Genomic DNA, 21,100 nt, shown 5'->3' with positions numbered 1-21,100 from the left:
TGTGGAGCAATGGAGGTTAAGTGACTTGCCCAGGGTCACACAGCTAGTAAGTGTGAAATGTCTGAGGCCGGATTTGAACTCAGGTACTTCTGAATCCAGGGCCGGTGCTTTTTATCCACTGTGCCACCTAGCTGCCCCCTCCATTTGGGTTTTAATGGACAAAGATACCAGAGCGGTTTGCCATTTCCTTCTAGCTCATTTTACAGATGAGGAACTGAGGCAAACAGGGTTAAGTGACTTGCCCAGCGTCACTCAGCTAGTTAAGGATCTGAGACTAGTTTGAACTCAGGTCCTCCTGACTCCAGGGCAAGGGCTGTATCTGCCTAGCTTCTTCATTTATAACAATGGGGCTAATAATAGTAGTGCCCACATCACAATTGAGCTCATTGCAAAAGTGGCATGCTGATATCAAGTATTATCAAAGTTATTATTAACATGAGGAGGTTGAATTACACTGCTTATTTCCCTTCAGTGCTAACGTTCTTTGATTCTGAGTGTAATGAGATCTGATGGTCCTAAGCAGGTTAAGGGGGGGGTGGGGGTGTGCGCGCACACGCACCTAAGGTGCACTCCCCTTTGGTCTTAGTACATCGATACATTATCCATACCAAGTATTATGGAACTAAAATGTGAGACTTGGTTCTCCTTTGTGAAAAACTGGTGGGGGAGGGGAGGGCAGGGCGCATGTACAAGAGTGAATCCAACCAAATTTGAGAGGCCCCCAGTGGATATGTCAGAGGGAGGATTTGAACCCAAGTCTTTCTGACTCCAGTCCAGCACTGGATCCAGTATACCACATGGACCAGGGCAGTATGGCTGAGGACAGCAAAATGATCCCACAAAAGGAATTAGCTCATTTCAACTGCAGAAGGTATAATTACTGCCATTAAAGCTGAAATCATAGCTTTAGGCAGAGAGACCCAACTCAACTTTTAAATTGTTTGTTTGTCCTGATGTGTGTCTCCCCAGGAGTCTGGGGGCTGGGTTTGTGGCTGGGATGAAGTATCCTCAGAGTATTAAGGCCCTGGGATCGAGTCTCTCCATGATCAGAAGGATTGCTCTCTCCCCTAGAGAGACAGTTCCTAAGTAGGAAGGCCCCTTCCTGAGGGACTCACACAGGTAGTGAGCGCTCCAGGGGCTGCAAACCTGACCAGCAGGCTTTGGGTTGGAAAGGGGGGAAGAAAAAGGAAAGATTCTGGTGTCAAATAAAAGGAAGAACAGCAGACCCAGAGTCTGAAAACCCGGGTTTTAATCTCGGAACTACTCAGGTCTGCCCTTTAACTACCTGGTAGGACCTTATGCAAATCATTTTTTTCCTCTGGATCCCAGTTTCTTCGTGTGTAAAATTACTAGATAGCCCCTGAGGTCCCTCCTTGTCATAAAATATACATGAAAAGGGAAAATAAAACTGAGCTGGATCTGAATCCATCCACTGTGATAAGGAACTCCTCACAAACAGCCACTTCCCCATGCTCAGTCAATGAATGGATTGGCTCAATGTAGCTGACTTTAATAGACACTATCTGCTCTCCTCTGTTCTCGAACCTACCTAGCTTCTCAAGCCCTGAGTTTCTCCACAGCCAATAGGCCACTCTTGACTTGCTTAGAGTTTTCCATGATATTTTTCTCTTTCTATTTTGGGGTCTTTCTCTTATTAGCAGGAGTTAGTGATAATGCTAGATATTGAGATAACCCCCTCCTCTTTAAAAAAAAAATTATAGTTTTTTTCAGTTTATTTTCTCTCCCCATTCCACCCTCACCATTAAAAGAAAAATACTTGGAACGAATATGCATAGTCAAGCAAAACAAAATTCCACATTGTCTAGTCCAAAAACTATAGGTCTCATTCTAGACCCCAAGGCTATCTATCACCTTTCTGTTAGGAGACTGCTTTACCAACAGTCTTCTGGAATTATCGTTGGTTATTTATTTGATCAGAGTTCATAGTGATTTTGTGGTTATGATTGTTTTTACAGTGTTGTTATTATAGAAAGCAATCTCTTGGGGGGCAGCTAGGTAGCACAGTGAATAAAGCACCGGCCCTGGATTCAGGAGGACCTGAGTTCAAATCCAGCCTCAGACACTTGACACTTACTAGCTTTGTGACCCTAGGCAAGTCACTTAACCCTCATTGCCCTGGAGGGGGGTGGGGGGGAGTGATCTTTTGGTTCAACTCATTTCACTGTGCATTAGTTCAGCAAGCCTTTTCAGGTTTCTCTAAAACCACCCTCATCATTGCTCCTTATGACACAATAGTATTCTGTTACATTAAAATACTGTGATTTGTTCAGCTATCCATCCTCTGATAGGCACCCTCTTAGTTTCCTGTTCTTTGCAGCCCCTCATTGTTGCTACCTTGCTGGGTGACCTTATGTACCATAAAAGTGGTTTAGAGAATTTCTGCCATTCAGCCCGCATTTATTAAACAATTGCTATGTGCGAGGCATTGGGAATACAGAGACAAGACAAAAAAACACTCTATTTTTTTCATATAGAAAAATTGTTTTTAATGTTATTTAGAGTATGCCATATTAAGGGGACAAATAATGCTTACTGGTGACATCCTATGAAAGGAAACAGAAGCAGTAATTTGTTTACTTGATATAAAAAATAGAGAGACCTGCTGTATTTCTGGGGCAAAAATGAAAGATGGAAAAGAGAAAATCAACATTAACTACTATTGATTTCTATTGATTACACTGCCAAAATGATCTTCCTAAAGTACAATTCTGACCATGTCACTTTCCCTCATTCAACAAACTTCTGTGGCTCCCTATTACCTCTAAGATTAAATATAAATTCCTCCCTGGGGCTTTCAAAATCCTTTATAGCCTGGACCCTTGCTACATTTCCTATAACACTCTATTTTCAAGGAGCTTACATTCCATTATGGGGGATAACATGTGTAAGTATATTCAGAATAAATAAGAAAGAAATGCAGGGTAGTGAGATACAAGATATTTACTGAGGGAGGAGAGCAATTGGGGAGATCAGGAAAGTACCCTGTAGAAGAAGATAGTGTTTGGGTTGCATTTTGTGTTTCTTTTTTGGTTTTATTTATTTATTTAGAATTTTCACCAAGTTACATGTAAAAAATGAAATTTTTCACATTGATTTTTTAAAAATTTATGTTCCAAATTTTCTTCCTCCCTCCCCACCCTAAGGAATCAAGCAATTCAATATAAGTAATACATGTGCAGTCATGCAAAACATTTCCACATTAGTCAGGTGAAAGAAAACAAACAAAATACCTTAGAAAGAGGAACTAATAAATAAATTTATATTAAAAACAGAAATATATATATAAAAGAAAAACAAAGAAAGAGGAACTAACAAAAAAAATTATGCTTCAATTTGTGTTCAGATACCATCAGTTCTTTCTCTGTAGATTCATTGCATTTTTCCTGTGTCCTTCTGATAGCATCCTGCTCATCATTTCTTTCACAACTACTATTCCTAACTGTATTGTTGGGCTGCATTTTGAAAAAACAGAGGGATTCCTTGAAGCCTCAAAGGGAAGGAGCTAGTGGGTGTGGGGCATGGCTGGGTCAAAGGTAGAGTTGGGTGACTGCTTATGAAAGAAAGGAGTCAGCCTGCTTGGATCCTTGTGTGTGAGAAGGAGAATAATAGTACAGTATAATGAGACAAAACAGAGCATTAGGGCCAAACTGTCAGGGACTTTAAAAGCCAAGGAATATGGTCAGCCTTGTGTGTGAGGAGCAGTTTTGCAGCCATGTCGGGGATGGCTTGGAGAAGGAAGAGACTGGAGGCAGGGAAACCTACTGGGAGGTTTCTTCAGTGATGCAGGTGAGAGAGGATGATAACCTGAATGAAAAGTGATGCCTGTGTGAGTGGGGAGAAGGGATCCGACATGACATGGTGTCTAAGTAGAAATAGCAAGATTGGGCAATCACTTGGGAAGCGAATGAGAGGGAGTGGGTGAGTGTAAGGCCGAGGTTATGAACCCAGAAGGGTGGTTCTCTGGACATAAAGAGGAGAGCTGGGTAGAGGGAAGGGCAGTCTTAGGGAAATGATAATGAGTGTTTTAGTAGACAAGTTCTACCATTGGGGGAGGAGGGAGGTCTGGCTGAGCTTTGCTGACCTGGGAAACTTAGAAAAAGTCCATAATGAGCATAATGAGATTGCTGTCATCAAATTGTCTTCACCATAGACTTGACACTGGGATCTTCCTGGTGTCAGGACAATTTTTTTGTGTGTGCTTAATAAGTGTTTATGGATACATTAAAAAGTAAAAATAAGCAAATATTTCTAATGATGTTTTTATACTAACATCATACAAACTTAATTTTTAGTGAAAAATTAGTCAGAAACAACAGCCTTCAAACTTTTCATATTAATCATGTTTTTCATATACTTCAGATTTATACTGAATGCCCTTTTCTTCCTGGACATCAGTAAGAACAGCTGGGTATTCTGGGAGAAGTTTATGTTTCTTTCTTTTTTCTTTTTCTTTTCTTTTTTTTAATTTGCGGGGGAATTAGGGTTAAGTGATTTGCCGAGGGTCACGTGGTGTCAAGTGTCTGAAGTGGGATTTGAACTCAGGTCCTCCTGAATCCAGGGCCAGTGCTTTATCCCACTGTGCCACCTAGCTGCCCCAGTTGATGTTTCTTTAGATCAATTTCTGGGGGGGAAAAATGTGTCACTTTCAAATTCTTGTCCCAAACAGTTATTGGCGACCAGGTTTCTTCTTTACTTCATTCTAAACAGAGCTGCCTCCAACTATCCAAATCATGTCCACCTTATTTGCTAGTTCTGGAAGTTCGAGAAGGTCTAAAGCATCATCCAGACTTTTGGCAAGATGATGAGCTCCTAGAGGAGATTCCTTCAGTTCTCTACTGAGAACTAAATCAATCCTGTCTTTTAAAAGTCAATTCTTCTCAGGTCTTCTTCCCCATTATCAACTGAAGGAGTTGTGATCATTTTCTGGAAGTACTTAAATTCATTCCTGTGTGGGAGGTAGGGGGGCAAGGCAGGTAGCCACTTTTCACTATTCCCATGTTCATCTGGACAAATTAACTGGACCCCTGTAGTGAATCTTTCTCCTGTGGAGGATCCTCTCACTGGATGGGCTGGCATTAATGGGTTGTGACTGGCATACACATCAGTGAATCACAGATACATTTGACTTTGAGTATTTGCTAGTAATTGGAACGGGTGCTAAGTTGCCATTTTAAGATTTACAAATAGGGGCAGCTAGATAGCACTGGAGTCAGGAGGACCTGAGTTCAAATCCGACCTCAGACACTTGACACTTACTAGCTATATGACCCTGGACAAGTCACTTAACCCTAATTGCCTCACCAAAAAAATTTTTTTTAAAGCTTTACAAACATAGTATTCTGCAAGATATACTTAGCAAGAGGTAGACAACAGCATGGGATTCTCATGCTCTTCACAAGGCCTTTTGTCTTTGTGATATTTCCATATGTCTGTACATGTGTGGGGTTTACATGGTCTCATTTGTGGATTAGGTCAATCTTTATCATCTGTTTTTCCCTCCCCAGTGTTTTGGGACAATCAGAGAAGTGAACTTTCACTGCCCTATGGATGAAGCTCTAAGGAGTGAGAAATCCTTCAAAGACAAGCCTCTGCCTGCTCTCAGAAGCCCAAGCTGGGAAGCAAAGCAACTTCCCACAGCTCTTGTCATTTGTGGGCTCTTCTAGTTCATCCCCTCTTCTTTTTGTGTGGAGTGGACAGCCCTCCCTAATTGCAGCCCTTGGATGCTCTAATCACAGCCTGGGCTAATTTGTCAATAGCTTTGGGAACTAAGAAAATGTGCCTTGGGCTATTTCATGGGCTATAGCTATGCAGTTCTGTATGTGCCATGGGAAAATTATATGTGTGGAAAAATGAAGACAGGGATATTTGGAACTGTGTTGTCACCCCAAAGGGTGATCCTGCTTGTGGGCATATAGTCCAATAGAATGAAAACTGCTAGAAGTGACTCTTGTATCCTGAGCACCAGCACAGTGCCTGGCATATAGTTAGCTGGTGCTTCATAAGTGCCTATTCAATGAATGAGTGAATGTGTGCACATTGTGTATACACACAGGCATACAGGACATGTCTAAGCATAAAAAAGGCCTTCGATATCGTCTCTACCTTTCATCAGTAGCTCTCAGTATACTCTATATGTTTGGGAGAACAAAATGTATACAAAGCAGGACAAAAGTCACAAATATTTAATAACTCCTTTATTTTTTGTTTTTAACTTACAATACTATGACATCATATACAGTATATATGGGAAGTGAATTTATACTGTGTGAAAAATCAAATCTCGTAAATGGTGGAAAATAAAGAAAAAATAATTTTCAAAAAGTTATTAAATAAATTAAAATGCTTATTTTCGCAAAGTTATTAAAACGTCAGACCACTTCATGGCTTTTGGCCCACCAGTTGGAATCTCATTCACACCCCCAAAGCCCCTGACCCTTTGTAGATCTCCCTAGTGGAATGGCAGCTTCTGGAGGGTACAAACTATTTTACTTTTGTATTTGTATTCCTAGTGCCTGGCATAGTATCTGGTGGTAATTAAGTAGGCACCAAATGCTTGTTGATTATTTAATGAACTCATCAGAACAGAAACTTTTCTTCTAGACAGCTCTATCTGTTTCTAGTGAAGCCTACAAATAAATGATGCTCCAAAGGAAACGGTTCTTTTGGAAGAAAATCTGCGGCCCAACTTGGTAGGTTTAGCCTTTGGCCCCTGTTATTTCATTCTCCTCTGATGCACTGTCTTGTTCCCTAGGGAAGTCTCATCTGGCCATTGTGCAGAAGGTGAACAATGAGGGTGAGGGCGACCCTTTTTATGAAGTCTTGGGATTGGTGACTTTGGAGGATGTCATCGAGGAGATCATCAAATCGGAGATCCTGGATGAGTCCGATATGTACAGTAAGGCTCACCCTTTCCTTTTTCACCCACCTCATAGTAGATCACTGAAAGTTCTTCTTCCCCTTACCCCGTTTTTTTAGAGTCTATTAATCATGGCTAAGAGCATGGCAACAAGGGCACCGGCCTTCCAAGAGGACTTGGAGGCCCTGCCAACAGCCTGATGCTCAACTAGCTGAAGGAATTGTTATACATTTCCTCCTATTTTCACATGTCAGCCACAGCCTTGGGACTGACTATGTATGCATTGACCTAGAGTTCATTATGCTTGGGTTGAGAGGGTCAGAACATGGGAGAAACAGATTCCTTCCTATTTGGGGCAATTAAAGGTGACGGGCCCATCAGGCCAAACTGATCCCAAACCGTTCTCTTGTAGCTGACAACCGGAGCAGAAAACGGGTAGTCACTCAAAGGAACAAGCGAGATTTCTCAGCATTCAAGGATGCTGACAATGAGTTAAGAGTAAAAATCTCACCCCAGCTACTTCTAGCTGCTCACCGATTCCTGGCAACTGGTAAGCCCATGACAAAGGAATGGTAGGATAGGGTGGGTGGGGTATTCATTTGTGAAATATAATGTATAGTTTTCAAGGAGATCAGAGATGGTGATTTAAAGAAAAACAAAATAAAACATTTAGCCTCTAGCCTACTCTGTGGTATGGAATAACAATGCGGTAAAGAGAGTGTGAAGGGTTACAGACAGTCTATCTGCCTCTAGAGAGGATAAAGCTTGATTTTTCCCCTGGGATCACAAGCTGTTTGCATCGTAAACGAGTATCTATTCCACACTTCCAGTAAGAAACTAGAGTTAGGGGCTAAAGATCATAAGGGACTATCATAAAAACAGTGCCTGTGTCAGATCACTGGGGAGGAGATAAAGTTGGCATCAAGTAGGGGAGGGTCTTTGTAGGTCCCTTGGTGACAAATGGCTTTGGGTAGTCCTGTACAAGGATGTATAAAAGGGAAGAGGAGGTGTTTATAATCCTAGTGCCTGTGCATACAAGATACATGTTCTCACATTTATGTAACAGTATTATATTTGCAATACTTTTGCCACCCATGAAAGGGCCCATGGTCCTCACTTAAATTTTGTAAGGGTTCTTTATTTTGCTTCCCTTATCACTTCCTCCATCTTATAGTTCCCTCAGAAAAGAGCTGACAAAATAGATATTCCTGGCCTCTTTTTTTTTTTTTTTTTTTTTTTGCGGAGCAATGGGGGTTAAGTGACTTGCCCAGGGTCACACAGCTAGTAAGTGCCAAGTGTCTGAGGCCGGATTTGAACTCAGTTACTCCTGAATCCAGGGCCAGTGCTTTATCCACTGCGCCACCTAGCTGCCCCCTTTTTTTGTTTTTTTTTGTTTTTAATTTTAGTGAGGCAATTGGGGTTAAGTGACTTGCCCAGGGTCACACAGCTAGTAAATGTTAAGTGTCTGAGGCCGGATTTGAACTCAGTTACTCCTGAATCCAGGGCCAGTGCTTTATCCACTGCGCCACCTAGCTGCCCCCTTTTTTTGTTTTTTTTTGTTTTTAATTTTAGTGAGGCAATTGGGGTTAAGTGACTTGCCCAGGGTCACACAGCTAGTAAATGTTAAGTGTCTGAGGCCGGATTTGAACTCAGGTCCTCCTGGCTCCAGGGCTGGTGCTCTATCCACTGCACCACCTAGCTGCCCCCTGGCCTCTTACCCTTATCCCAGGGAGACCTTGAGGGCCCATGTGGCATACCATTCTTCCCTCATGCTCCTGTTCCTTTCTCATTTCTCTTCCCAATTCCACTCCCCTTGCCTCCAAACTGATTTCCTCATCATTCTTTCTACAGTAGTTTTCCTGTCAGAATCCTTTGAGATCAGGAATATATGGCATTTCCTCTTATTAGTGATGGGAGACAGATAGATTAGGGATCTGATACCTTCTGTGATAGGAATCTAAACCAATGGTGAGGCCAGTTCCAGTATAGGAACTTTAAGTGCCCTTCCTTCCAGATGTAGACACAAGGAGACTGTTAACTAGATGCCTCATTCTGAAGGTTCCTTTAAACAACCGCTGGGGAAGGGGGATCCATACTCTTATGACAGCATTTTCTCCTGTCCTCCATAGAGTTGCCCTTATTCAATCCCTCAATAATATCTGAGAAGATCCTCCTTCGTCTGTTAAAATATCCAGACGTCATTCAAGAGCTGAAATTTGATGAACACCATAAATTTTGTGCCCGGCATTACCTATATGTTCGGAACAAACCTGCTGACTACTTCATCCTCATATTACAGGTAAGCTCCCCCTTTTGTCTCATAGGCAGCTCCATGATACCTAGTACTGTTCCTGCCTTCTCTCTGGGCTCTACAGCCTCACTTGATCTCCTTTTACTCTACTTCCTTCACTCCCCAGTCCTATAACAGTAATGTCCTGTGTGCATGGGGGACCTCAGAGCTCTGTCCCTCCACCTTTTGAGCTTTGTCATCCTGCTCACAGAAGACTTCAGGGCACAGTACTAGAGAGGTCCCTCTTTGTCACACTGTCTGTCTCTTATTCTTAAGAGAGCTACCTATCCCCCGGCCTTGTGCCTTTAAGGTTCTAAAAATATTCTTCATCTAAGCTAGATGGAACAAAATTACTCAGCCTTCTTTCTGCCTTTCCTCTTTTCCTGGTCTTGTTTTCCTCTTTCTGTTATTTGTAGCTCTCCTACCCATTTCCTTTCAGGGGAAGATCGAAGTGGAAGCTGGGAAGGAGAACATGAAGTTTGAGACGGGTGCATTCTCCTACTACGGGACCATGGCACTTACCACTCCTCTTCTGGGTGAGTTGACATGTTGTAGCTGACACCCAACTTGGGTCTAACATGGGAATGCCAAAGCTAAGCAACCATGAGTTTTTCTGTGTATGCAGAAAAAACTTGAGAGTTGGATCCTGCCCTCAAGAAGTTTTCCTTCTAGTCATCAAGACAAAAACAACACTTGAAACAATAGCATAGGACATATGGTAGCATGTAATTAAATGCTAAGCAGGATGGTATAAATCATAAGTAGTCATAGGAATTTGAAGGAAGAGGAAGACCATTGAAGTCGAGAGGAGGCAAGGAAACTTTCATGAAGTAGGTGGGACTCAGGATAATGGGCATGATGGTCACAATTGGGAAGGTTGAATTGGCAGAGAGGGTCTGGAATGCCAGGAAATGGGATTTAGATTAGACTTGATGTTTTAGGAAGGAACTAGGGAGCCACTGATAATTTTTTGAACAGAAAAAAGTGACGTAAGAAAGGCAGTGTTTAAGGAAGATTGATTAAACATCAATATCAAGATGAATGAGAGGGTAGGAGAGGCTCAACTCAGGGAGGTGATCTTCTGGAACAATATAGATATAAGTGGATGAGGGCTTAATGAGTTCTGGTTGATTGATCTGGATTGAGAAGGTGGAAGCTAAGGGGACTCCAAGGTTTCAAGCCTGGGTGTCTAGGAAAATGGTGATGACAGAGACAAGGAGATTGGAAACAGGAGCTTGTTAAGGGAGTTCAGGATGAATAAGAACATGAGTAAATCCCAATTTCTAGTTGGTTTGGGTATTTCCTTTGGCTAAAATTTTATTCTGTTGGTATAAAGAAATTCAGGAGGAGAAATCAGGCAGATTCATTGTAGAAAATAAAGCTAAGGATTTAGAAAGGCTCAGTGACAGAGCATAGATGCAATGGATCAAGGATTAAGGAATAAAGAAAAGACTAGACATTTGAGAAAAGGAGTTGAATGTCTAGATAATGTGGCAGGTTAAACTTGAAAGCCCAAACCACTCGTCAGGCTTCCTTCCTATTTCCTGGGACCATGCCCAATGTCATCTTGTCTGCACTCCACTAGTCTAGGACAGCCTATGGAAAGAGCCCTGGCTATGGGGTCATCTATTTAACTCATGTAACTTTGGACAAAACACTTAACTCTTCTGGGTCTTAGTTTTCTTACTTGAAAATTGAGGGAGTTGAACTAGATGATCTCCAAGGTTAACACGAAGCCTCAGTATCTGATTCCTTTGAGAACATGGAATATTTAACCTTTTTTGGAGGGATGTAAGGTTAGGGTGCTATTGACCCCCTTTCTGTGGTTTGACATACAAAAGCACCCTCTGCTGGTGGCAGAAGCACACTGCAATCTTTTCGGGACTTTTTTTTTTCTTTCCCCAAATCAACCTGCGTTTATGTGACGGTCGCTGTGCTGAGGGAAAAGGGAGGTGCTAAAGAGAGGGACAGAGACTAAAATCAAAGTCTTTTCCCTTGAGGAATTTACATGTTATTTGACTTTGAGTTCTTTCTGCTCTCTCTTTTGGGGTCAAACCTTCTTTTGGAGACCCTCCTTTGACCACACCCCTTCCATTTCCCACTGCTTGTGTCCTCTGAGAGAAGGTCTTCTGTGCTAGGACATAACCACTTTTACCTCCTCCTGTCAGCCTGATATGAAGGAACCCCTGGTACAAAAAGGTACACAAGCCTTCCATTTCCTCCTGCACCTGTCCCTTGGGGGACAACAAAGAGGAAAGTTAGTGGGAACTGGCACTTCCATCTCTTGCTGAGCAGTTTCCTGCTGAATTTCCAGTCTTCGGAGGGAAGAGGAGTAGTGAAATAGGGCCTCCTGTCTGACCATCTGCCTTTCATCTTGCTTTTCCACTTGAAAGCTTTCACAGAAACAAATTCAATGAAAATAAAATAAGAAAGAAAAGTTATCTATTGAAAAAAAAGATTTGCATCAAATATCTCTGATAAAGGTCTGCTATGCAAGATATATAGAGAACTAACACAAATATTTAAGATCATGAGCCACTGCCCAATGGACAAGTAGTCAAAGAATATGAACACATAGTTCTAAAAATGAAAAACTATTAATACATATATGAAATACTGCTCCAATCACTAATAAAAAGAGAAATGTGAGTCAGATCAACTCTAATGTTTTCCTCACATCCAGCAAATTGGCAAAGATAATAAAATATGGGAATAATCAAAGTTCATGGAGATATGGAAATACAGGCACACTAAGACACTACTGGTGAAGCTGTGAATTAGTCCAACGATTCTGGAAAGCTATTTGAAATTATACTAAAACAGTGACTAAAAGACTGACCCAGAGATCACAGTGCTAGTTGTATAACTCCAAGGAACATAATAGATAACTTTTCTTTCTTATCTTATTTTCATTGATTTTGTTTGTGTGAAAGCTTTCATGTAATCAAAATTATTATCTGGCTTATCTTTGGTGATTACCTCTATACCTTGTTTTTATAGGACTTCTCTTCCATCCATAGCCATGAAAGGTAACTGATCTGGTTGGCATCATTTTAAAAAAATGCATTTTATTGATGCCTTTTGTCTTTACATCACAATTATTTCATACCCCCTCTTCCAGATTGAACTTTCTCTTGTAACAAAGAAAGCAAAAATATCCTTTACAGAAACTGTAGCCAACATTGTATATGATCTTATTTCTCCATCTCTGCTATAAGAGAGGAGGTGGGCTTCATTACTTGTCGTCTGGGATCTTCATCATGGGGTGATGCTCCAAATGCCTTAATATGGGGTGTTGCCCTCTTTCTGTTGGCCCTGTCCTATCCATATTCTCTGCCAAGACAAATCTAGGCAGACATGCCAATTTTGTTTTCTCTCCTGTTATTGATTCTCTCTTTGGCTTCACCCTTTCTAGGGAAGAAAGGAACCATAATCTCCTTCATCACTGTCTAAGCTGCCAGAGTTTTTTGTGTAAGCTTGCTTTTGCTTGCTTCTAATGGAGATGTAGAACAACTGGTTGACATCTTCTTGAGGATAACCCTGTTGACATTTGGATACAGTTTCTTAATCTCATTAACCTTTTCTGAAACTAATACTTCTCTTAGGCCTACTTTTCCATTCTGTTGATCCCATTTGGTTGCTCTTCCCAGAATCCCTTCCAATTTATCCACATCACTTTTTAGGTTATACACATGTAATTATGTAAAACATTATTATATTAGTCATTTTGTACAAGAAAACTCAAATCAAAGAAAAAATGAAAGAAGTAAAGTGAAAAATAGCATGCTTCAGTCTGTGTTCAATTAATATCAGTTCTTTCTTTGAAAGCATCTAGAATTGGGAATTCCTTCAGGGCCAAGAGCTTTGTGACCATAGACTGGTCACTTCATCTACTGGATCTTTTTTTTTTTTTTTTTTAGTGAGCCAGTTGGGGTTAAGTGACGTGCCCAGGGTCACATAGCTAGTAAGTGTTAAGTGTCTGAGGCTGGTTTTGAAGTCAGGTACTCCTGACTCCAGGGGCGGTGCTCCATCCACTGTGCCACCTACCTGCCCCTTACTAGATTTAAAAAAAAAATACAACAAATAATATCAGCAAATTGTTAAATTATTTCATCTTGAAGTTCACAGGATAACAAAATGATAGAATAGGAAGGGACCTCAGCCTGTCCAGTTCAACTAAAACTGAAAAATAATCCCAGCAGACTCCCTGGAAGACCTCCAGTGAGGGGGGCACCTCACCATCTTGCCAAACAGCCCACTCCACTTTTGGACCAGTTGTAATAGTGAAGAACTTCCTGACATCCATCCTAGGTCGGCCCAGTGGCAGATTCTGGCTCTTGCTCCTAGTTCTGCCTTCCAGCTAAACACCATAAGTTGAATACCTTAAGAAATTTGAAGATGGCTATCCTGCCTCCCCTCCAAACTCAATGTCTGTGACTCTTTCAAGTGAACCTCATGTGACACACACTCCAAGCCCTTCTTTACCATTCTGGTTGCCCTTTTCTGAGCAGTCTCTGGCTTGTCATGCATTGTCTTTCCTAAAAAAGATTTCCCTAATTGAATGCAGTATCCCAGATTTAGTCTGACTGGGGCAGATTGCCACCTCTTTATTCCTAGAACTATTCCAGAGGCAGAAGAAAAGAACATTGGGCATGGAGTCAAGGAGACCTAATTCAAATCCAGCCTCAGATACTAGCTATATAGGATTTGGGGCAGATAATTAATATGTGCTTGTTCTCCCCCTCCCCGCATTGAATGAAGCTAGAGATCATATCAGGTTTTGTTGTTGTTCATGACCATATCACGTCATTGACTCATTTTGAACTTAGAGCCCAGTAAAACCCTTAAATCTTTCTCAGAAAAACTGCCCGATAGCCTTACCCCAACGTCTTGTTCTTTTGAAGCTAATTTTTTAAAAAATTCAGGTGTAAAACTTGACATTCAGCTTTACTCCCACAGCTTTCTTAGCTACACTTGTGCCATCTGCCTGTAGTCCATGCAGATGCCATTAATGCCTCTTCCTTTGGTGTATATGCTACTTCATATTTGACTTTGTTGACCTTCCTCTTATCTTCAGCTGACCATTTTTGCTCATTTGTCATTTTTAATTCAGTTGCTCTTTTGAACTATTAATGAGCATTTGCTAAAGAAATCATTAGTAACAAAACGAATGCAACCAAGATTATAAGGGAAGCAGAAAACTGGGAGTTTTTGAAACAAATATCTCTGATAAAGGCCTCATTTCTCATATATAGAGAACTGAGTCAAATTAATAAAAATATAAGTCATTCCCCAATTGATAAATGGTCAAAGGATATGAACAGGCAGTTTTCAGACAAAGAAATCATAGGAAAAAATGCTCTAGATCACTATTGATTAGAGAAATACAAATTCAAACGACTCTGAGGTATCACCTCACACCTATCAGAGTGGCAAATATAACAAAAACGGAAAATACTGGATGTTGGAGAGAATGTGGGAAAGCTGGGATGTGAACTACTGTTGGTGGAGTTGTGAAAAGATCCAACCATTCTGGAGAACAATTTGCAACTCTGCTTTAAAGGGCTATAAAACTGTGCATACCCTTTGATCCAGCAATAACACTGGTAGGTTTATATCCCAAAGACATCCCCAAAAAGAGAAAAAGACCTATTTGTATAAAAGATATTTATAACAGCTCTTTTTGTGGCAGCTAAGAATTGGAAATCAAAGGAATATCCATCAATTAGGGAATGGCTAAACAAGCTGTGGTATATGATGGTGATTGAATATTATTGTGCTATAAGAAAAGACAAGCAGAATGACTTCAGAAAGGCCTGGAAAGACATGTATGAACTGATGTATGGTGGAGTGAGCAGAACCAAGAGAACATTGTGCACAGAGACAGCAAATAGTGTGTGATGAAGAACTGTGAATGAGTTAGCTATTCTCACCAATACAATGATCCAAGACAACCTGAAAGGACTATTGTTGAAACATTCTATCCACTTCCAAAGAAAGAACTGATATTGATGGAACACAGACTGAAGCAGGCTATTTTTCACTTTCTTTCATTTTTAAATTTTTAATCAAGTGTTCTTGTACAAAATGACAAATATGGGAATGTTTTACATAATCATAAAAAAAGAAAGAAAGAAATGAGTAATACCTTTGGTCTTCCAGATCCCTCTGGAATGACTTTTTTTTTTTTTGCAGGACAGTGGGGGTTAAGGGGGTTAAGTGACTTGCCCAGGGTCACACAGCTAGTAAGTGTCAAGTGTCTGAGGCCAGATTTGAACTCAGGTCCTCCTGAATCCAGGGCCAGTGCTTTATCCACTGTGCTACCTAGCTGCCCCCTAGGGATGACTTTTAACAAGCTGTTAAGTGTATACTGTTTTTGAGTAGAATCCTCCTTTGTTTGTGGAACAGGAGTGTCCTCCAGACCTAGTTGGCCTAATTTTGGAATGAAAATCAGAAGCTTTACTGAAACCCAGGTGTCTAGTATAAGATGTGTTATTTTCCCCAATCTATAAAGTCTGTCATTTGGTTACAGTCATATTGATTTTACCAATCATTTGTGCTTTTCTAAATATTTCCAAAGTGATTTGCTCTAGTATCTTTATAGGACTGAGTCAGAACCATCTGCTTTCTAATTCCCCTTCACCCTCTTAAAAATAGGTTACTGTGTCATTTTCTTTATTTAATGCTTGCTAATCTATTTGTTAGTAATTTTCAAAATTCACAACTAATACTTCTGCCAGCAATTTCTTCCAGTTCTTAAGTAGCTGTGGATACCTGTCACTGGGGCCCAGGTTTTCAAACTAATGAAAAATGTTCTTTTTCCACTGATACATGACTTACTATCTAGCTGTGTGGTGGCCTTGGGCCAGTTATTCAGTCTTAGCATAAAAGTCTAGAGCGTATCTTAGAGATCATCAAGTCCAACTCGTTTTTCAGACAAGGAAACTGAGGCCCAGAAAGATGGAATTATTTGCTTAAGGCCACACTATGAGTCAGTGGCAAAGATAGGACTCAAAAGCAAGTCTTCTGACTCAAGGTTTCTTTTCACTACCAGCCACTTATCCTGAGTCTTAGTTTGCTCACCTATAGGCAAGGACTGTAGTATTTGTGCTATATGACTCACAGGGATGTTGGGAAGAAAAGGATTTGTAAATCACAACAACTCTATATGAGTATGGACCTATATTAACTTCCCATCCAAGTTTAGACATCTAAAGCTAAGGAACTACTACAGAATGGGTCTCTGCTGCCCTCTAATGCCCAAGAGTGAGGCAGCTTAGAGCAAAGAGGGAAACTGACTTAAATGTGATATAAGGTGACTAATATGGAAATATGATTGTACATGTATAACCTATATCAAATTGCTTATCTCAGGGAGGGAGAAAGGAAGGGAGGGAGGGAGAAAATTTGCAACTCAAAATTTCAAAAAATTAATGTTAAAATTTTTTTGCATGTAATTGGGTAAAAAAATAAAATATTATTTTAAAAAAGAAAAAGCTTGCTAACAGAGCTATCTAAAGGGGGATTGAGTTGCCTTAGAAGATATTGAATTACCCCCTCATTGGAGGTCTTTCAGGAAAAGCTACATGACCAATTATCAGGTGAATTGTATTAGGGATTCCTTTTCCAGAAATCAGTTAGACCAAATGACCACTGAAAATATTTCCATCTCTGAAATTCTCTGATCTCTAATTTTACCTTCCTACCTTTCTGCCTTGTTGTTCAATCCATAGAATCACAGAGTCTTAGAACTGAACCTTAGAAATTACTTAGTCCAATATCCTTTTTGTAGATGAAAAAACTAGTCTTAGAATGATGAAATAAATCCTAGATCATATAGCTAACTAGTGGAAGAAATGGTACAAATAAGAATTTAGTTCTCTTATCTCAGGTCAGTGCTCTTTCCACCACAGCATTTTGTCTAATTTTTAGATAGGGGAATTGAATAAGGAGAAGCTATTTGAGTCATCTTGTGATCCAGAAGCAGAGCCTGGAACATCATGGCCTGACCTAGCAATAATGACTATGGACTAAGGATCTTGTTTCCTCAAAAGTATGGAGAACAGAGCCAGTATGGCAGCGAATTACATAGAATGCAGAATATTAGTCTTTTTGAGATAATTCAGTGATTGCTATTTCTGTCAAAAGTGCGAGTCTGTTTCCTCCCAGATGAGAGGGCCATGGACTCAAAAAATGGCTTTCCATTCTCTAGGTTATCAGGAAGAATGGGATGTTGCATTAAAAAGAAGAGTATGAGTATAAAAACAAAGAAGAAAGAGGATCTGAAGCGGGGTGGGGCAGAGAAGAGGGAATCCTAGCTTAGGCCAGGAGATTGGAAGATGTAAGGTTGCAATACAAAGGATGATAAGATCATAGGTTTCAAACTGGAAAGGACCTTAGAGGTCATGTAGTCCCAAATGCACTCATAAGAAATAGATATATGATTCTCTTCCTGAAAAGAAGTAAGCTTGATCCTTTGAAGAGGAGGCAGCTCCTTCCTGGTCCTCCAGTGAATGATGCTGTGGATCCACAAGTTTCCTCAGGTAAGAGATTATCCAAAAGAGCATACAAAGATGAGACTGGTACTGGTTGATGACTCCCTGCTGAAGGGCTGCTGGGGAAGTCATTTGTTGAACCAAAAATAACAAAAGAAAGGTCCACTGACATTTATCCAGGATTTGATGGAGAACCTCCCCAAGACTTATCAAACTTGATGGCGACTGCTTCTAGTGATTCCTAGGGGCACAAACAAGACCTCCAAAAGGAATCTAATAAACCATGATAAGAAGTATAAAATGTCAGGCAAGGAATTGAAGACCTTAAGAGTATCTTTCAGCATATCTGGCAGTTGAAGGCAAGGACTTCAGAAGATAAAGGAAGGCAGATTGGGGAAGGAAGCAGCTGTTTAAGAAGGTGGTACCTGAGAATGAGATGTGAAAATAAAAAATAGTTTAAAATCTAGAGATGATGGACTCTTGGACAGAGATGGAATGTATTTTTACCTATGTATAATTAGCAAACTAGATGCTAGAGCCACACTGCTGCCCTCTCATGTAGCTTAGGGGTAAAGAGGGAAATTGGCTTGGATTTGACATAGGAGAACAGTTGCTAAAAATTAGAGCTGTCTGAAAGGGGAATAATAAGTTGCCTTAGAAGACAGTGGATCGGGGCAGCTAGGTGGCGCAGTGGATAGAGCACCAGCCCTGGAGTCAGGAGTACCTGAGTTCAAATCTGGCCTCAGACACTTAACACTTACTAGCTGTGTGACCCTGGGCAAGTCACTTAACCCCATTTGCCTCACTAAAAACAAAAAGAAGAAGAAGATAGTGGATCAAGGGGGCAGCTAGGTGGTACAGTGAATAAAGCACTGGCCCTGGATTCAGGAGGACCTGAGTTCAAATGCGGCCTCAGACACTTGACACTTACTAGCTGTGTGACCCTGGGAAAGTCACTTCACCCTCATTGCCCCCGCAAAAATAAATAAAGAAGATAGTGGATCACCCCTCATTGGAGGTTTTTGGGTAAAGGCTGAGATGACCAGTTATCAGGTGTGTTGTATTAAGGATACCTAGAAAAGAGGGCCATATATTCAAAGAATGGCTCACCATTTTCTAGGTTAGCAGGAAGAATGAAATATTATTTTAAATGCTCCTTATAGCAGTAGGGATATCCAGGAAAATTCAGGAATATGTGTGCATGCATACACACACACACACACACACACACACACACACACACACACACCCCTGATTGGAACATTTACCATATGTAAAATACTGTGCTAAACACTGGGGAAATGAATAGAAAAGTAAGACTGCCTGCTCTCAAGGAGCTCACATTCCAATGGGCTGCAATTCATATAGAAAGGGGCCTGTGGTCCCTAGGATTCAGTGGTAAAGCAGGTGGTAAGGCTCCTTCTTTAATGTCATTTCTATTGAAAAAGGTACTATCAGTTCCTGATGCTGAACCATCCGAAAGTGCCAAGGTCTTAGGTAACAGTGACTCTCTTTTCTGGGTCTTCAGGAGGCAGCCGTAGCATATACAAAACTGTTGCCAGGCTGCTTCTCTACAGGTGGCTTCCCAGGATGACAGGTTGCAGGGCTGAGCTAGAAGCGTTGCCATCCCAAAGACCCTTGGGTTCAGGGTCCTGGTCTGTTTCCATTAGAGTCTTACGAGATATAGTGGTCCAAGCGTTGGTGGTGCTGATCCGACCTGCCTGTTACAAGCTGCTTCAACTAGGCTGGCTTGCCTGACATGTGAGTGGCAGACGAGCCACCTCCTGGATGATGGCTGTGGGGGCTTGGGTGGAAGCAGGACTGGCAGTCTGAGGTGCTGCCACTCCCAGGGCTTTTGTGCCTATTTGTCTATTAGTGGCAGTTAGTTGGTGAGAAGCTGTTGCTGGTGGTGATGAAGAAGATGGGCTCTTTCTTCCCTCAGTGATCTGCAGGGGCTGGCGGTTTGGGGAACACCACTATTCCCAAGGCTCTTGGGTTCAGGATCCTGGGCTGTCATCGTCATCATCAAGGTCTGGGGGGATATGGTGGTTAAGGTGGTGATAGTACAGAGCAGCACTCTATATTAAGAAGATATACTTACATGAGGAAGTCTTGGAACCAAAGGGGGAAAGTATGATAGAGAGCATTTGGATGAAGATCATGGGACGCAGAACAGAAGTGATATCATTGAAGTATTTATCCTACAGTCTACCTAGACAGCAAAAGGAAAACTGATGAGGAATCAATGATACAAATCACAAGTTTGTCGTGGTGACATTAAATAGTAGCGATGGGGGACTTCAGTTATCTGGACTTCTGTTGGAACTCTCTTCTTCTGCCAAAAGCTGAGCCACTAATGATTTCTTGACTTGCCTTAATGATACTTTCATCCTTCAAAAGGTGGAGAAACCAACAAGGGAAACTTCTATTCTGGACCTGATTCAGACCCACAAGAAAGAACTGGTTGCTTGGGTGGAAGTGATGGGAACCTTGGGGGTAAGTGACTATTCTGTCTTAAGAGTTTGTGATACAGAAGAAGAGGAAAATTGAGCAGTCTAACATGAACCTTAGATTTTGGAGAAGTGGATTACAGTGGACCCAGAGATAGCTTAATTCCCTCAACCTAAAATTCTACAGGGACAGTCAGTTCAGGAAGGAAGGAAAATTCTCAAGAATGAAAGTCTGAAGACACAGAAAGAAACAATTTTCATATGGAAGAAAAGGAATTCTTGGTCTAAAGAGACCAATATAATGCAGAGGAATTCATCAACCAACTTAGAGGTGTAAAAGACATGCACAAAAGAGGAAACCAAGGATGAATACAAAATCCTAATATGATCCTATTAAAATGTCAGGAGTGCTAAAATATCAAATGAACTGAGATTGAAAAAGAAATCTGAGACTCAGAATTTTGTAGTGATAGAGTATTGGAGAAGTGATGGATCAAAAAAAGGATAGGACAATGTTTTGGAGTAGACAGCTGATTGTAGGCAGAGTTGCTCAGATGTGATTTTTTTTTTTTTTTTTTTGGTGAGGCAATTGGGGTTAAGTGACTTGCCCAGGGTCACACAGCTAGTAAGTGTCAAGTGTCTGAGGCCAGATTTGAACTCAGGTCCTCCTGAATCCAGGGCCAGTGCTTTATCCACTGTGCTACCTAGCTGCCCCCAGATGTGATTTTGCTTATTTGTTTTCTGACAAGAACGATTTTAAAACAGGAGAGGACAGAAGTAAAATGGCTCATGAGGAGCTGATAGCTATGATAACTAAGAAAATAGTCAGAGAGGACACAGCTGCCCTTAGTGAGTTCGAGTCATCTAGTCCATATCTGGAAGTGTTTGCTTAGGTCTTGAAAGAACTAACATATGTTCTCATTGAGCCATTGCCTGTGATGTTTTCCAAGATCACCAAAGGGCAGTGATCTTTGAAAATTAAGAAGTG

General features: G+C 41.0%; 1 protein-coding gene across 1 annotated transcript in view; it reads left to right on the top strand.

Moving 5' to 3' along the window:
* CNNM4 (cyclin and CBS domain divalent metal cation transport mediator 4) overlaps positions 1-21,100 on the top strand; it is a 65,764-nt gene that overhangs the window by 26,033 nt on the left and 18,631 nt on the right. The window contains exons 3-7 of the mRNA XM_043980990.1: positions 6,773-6,916; positions 7,290-7,427; positions 9,007-9,176; positions 9,607-9,703; positions 20,063-20,158. Of these exons, the coding sequence (XP_043836925.1) occupies positions 6,773-6,916; positions 7,290-7,427; positions 9,007-9,176; positions 9,607-9,703; positions 20,063-20,158 (645 nt within the window). The remainder of the gene's footprint in view (positions 1-6,772; positions 6,917-7,289; positions 7,428-9,006; positions 9,177-9,606; positions 9,704-20,062; positions 20,159-21,100) is intronic.

The sequence above is a fragment of the Dromiciops gliroides genome, chromosome 2 (assembly GCF_019393635.1).
Source record: "Dromiciops gliroides isolate mDroGli1 chromosome 2, mDroGli1.pri, whole genome shotgun sequence".
Taxonomy (NCBI): Eukaryota; Metazoa; Chordata; class Mammalia; order Microbiotheria; family Microbiotheriidae; genus Dromiciops; species Dromiciops gliroides.
This window is presented reverse-complemented; position numbering and strand designations above follow the sequence as displayed.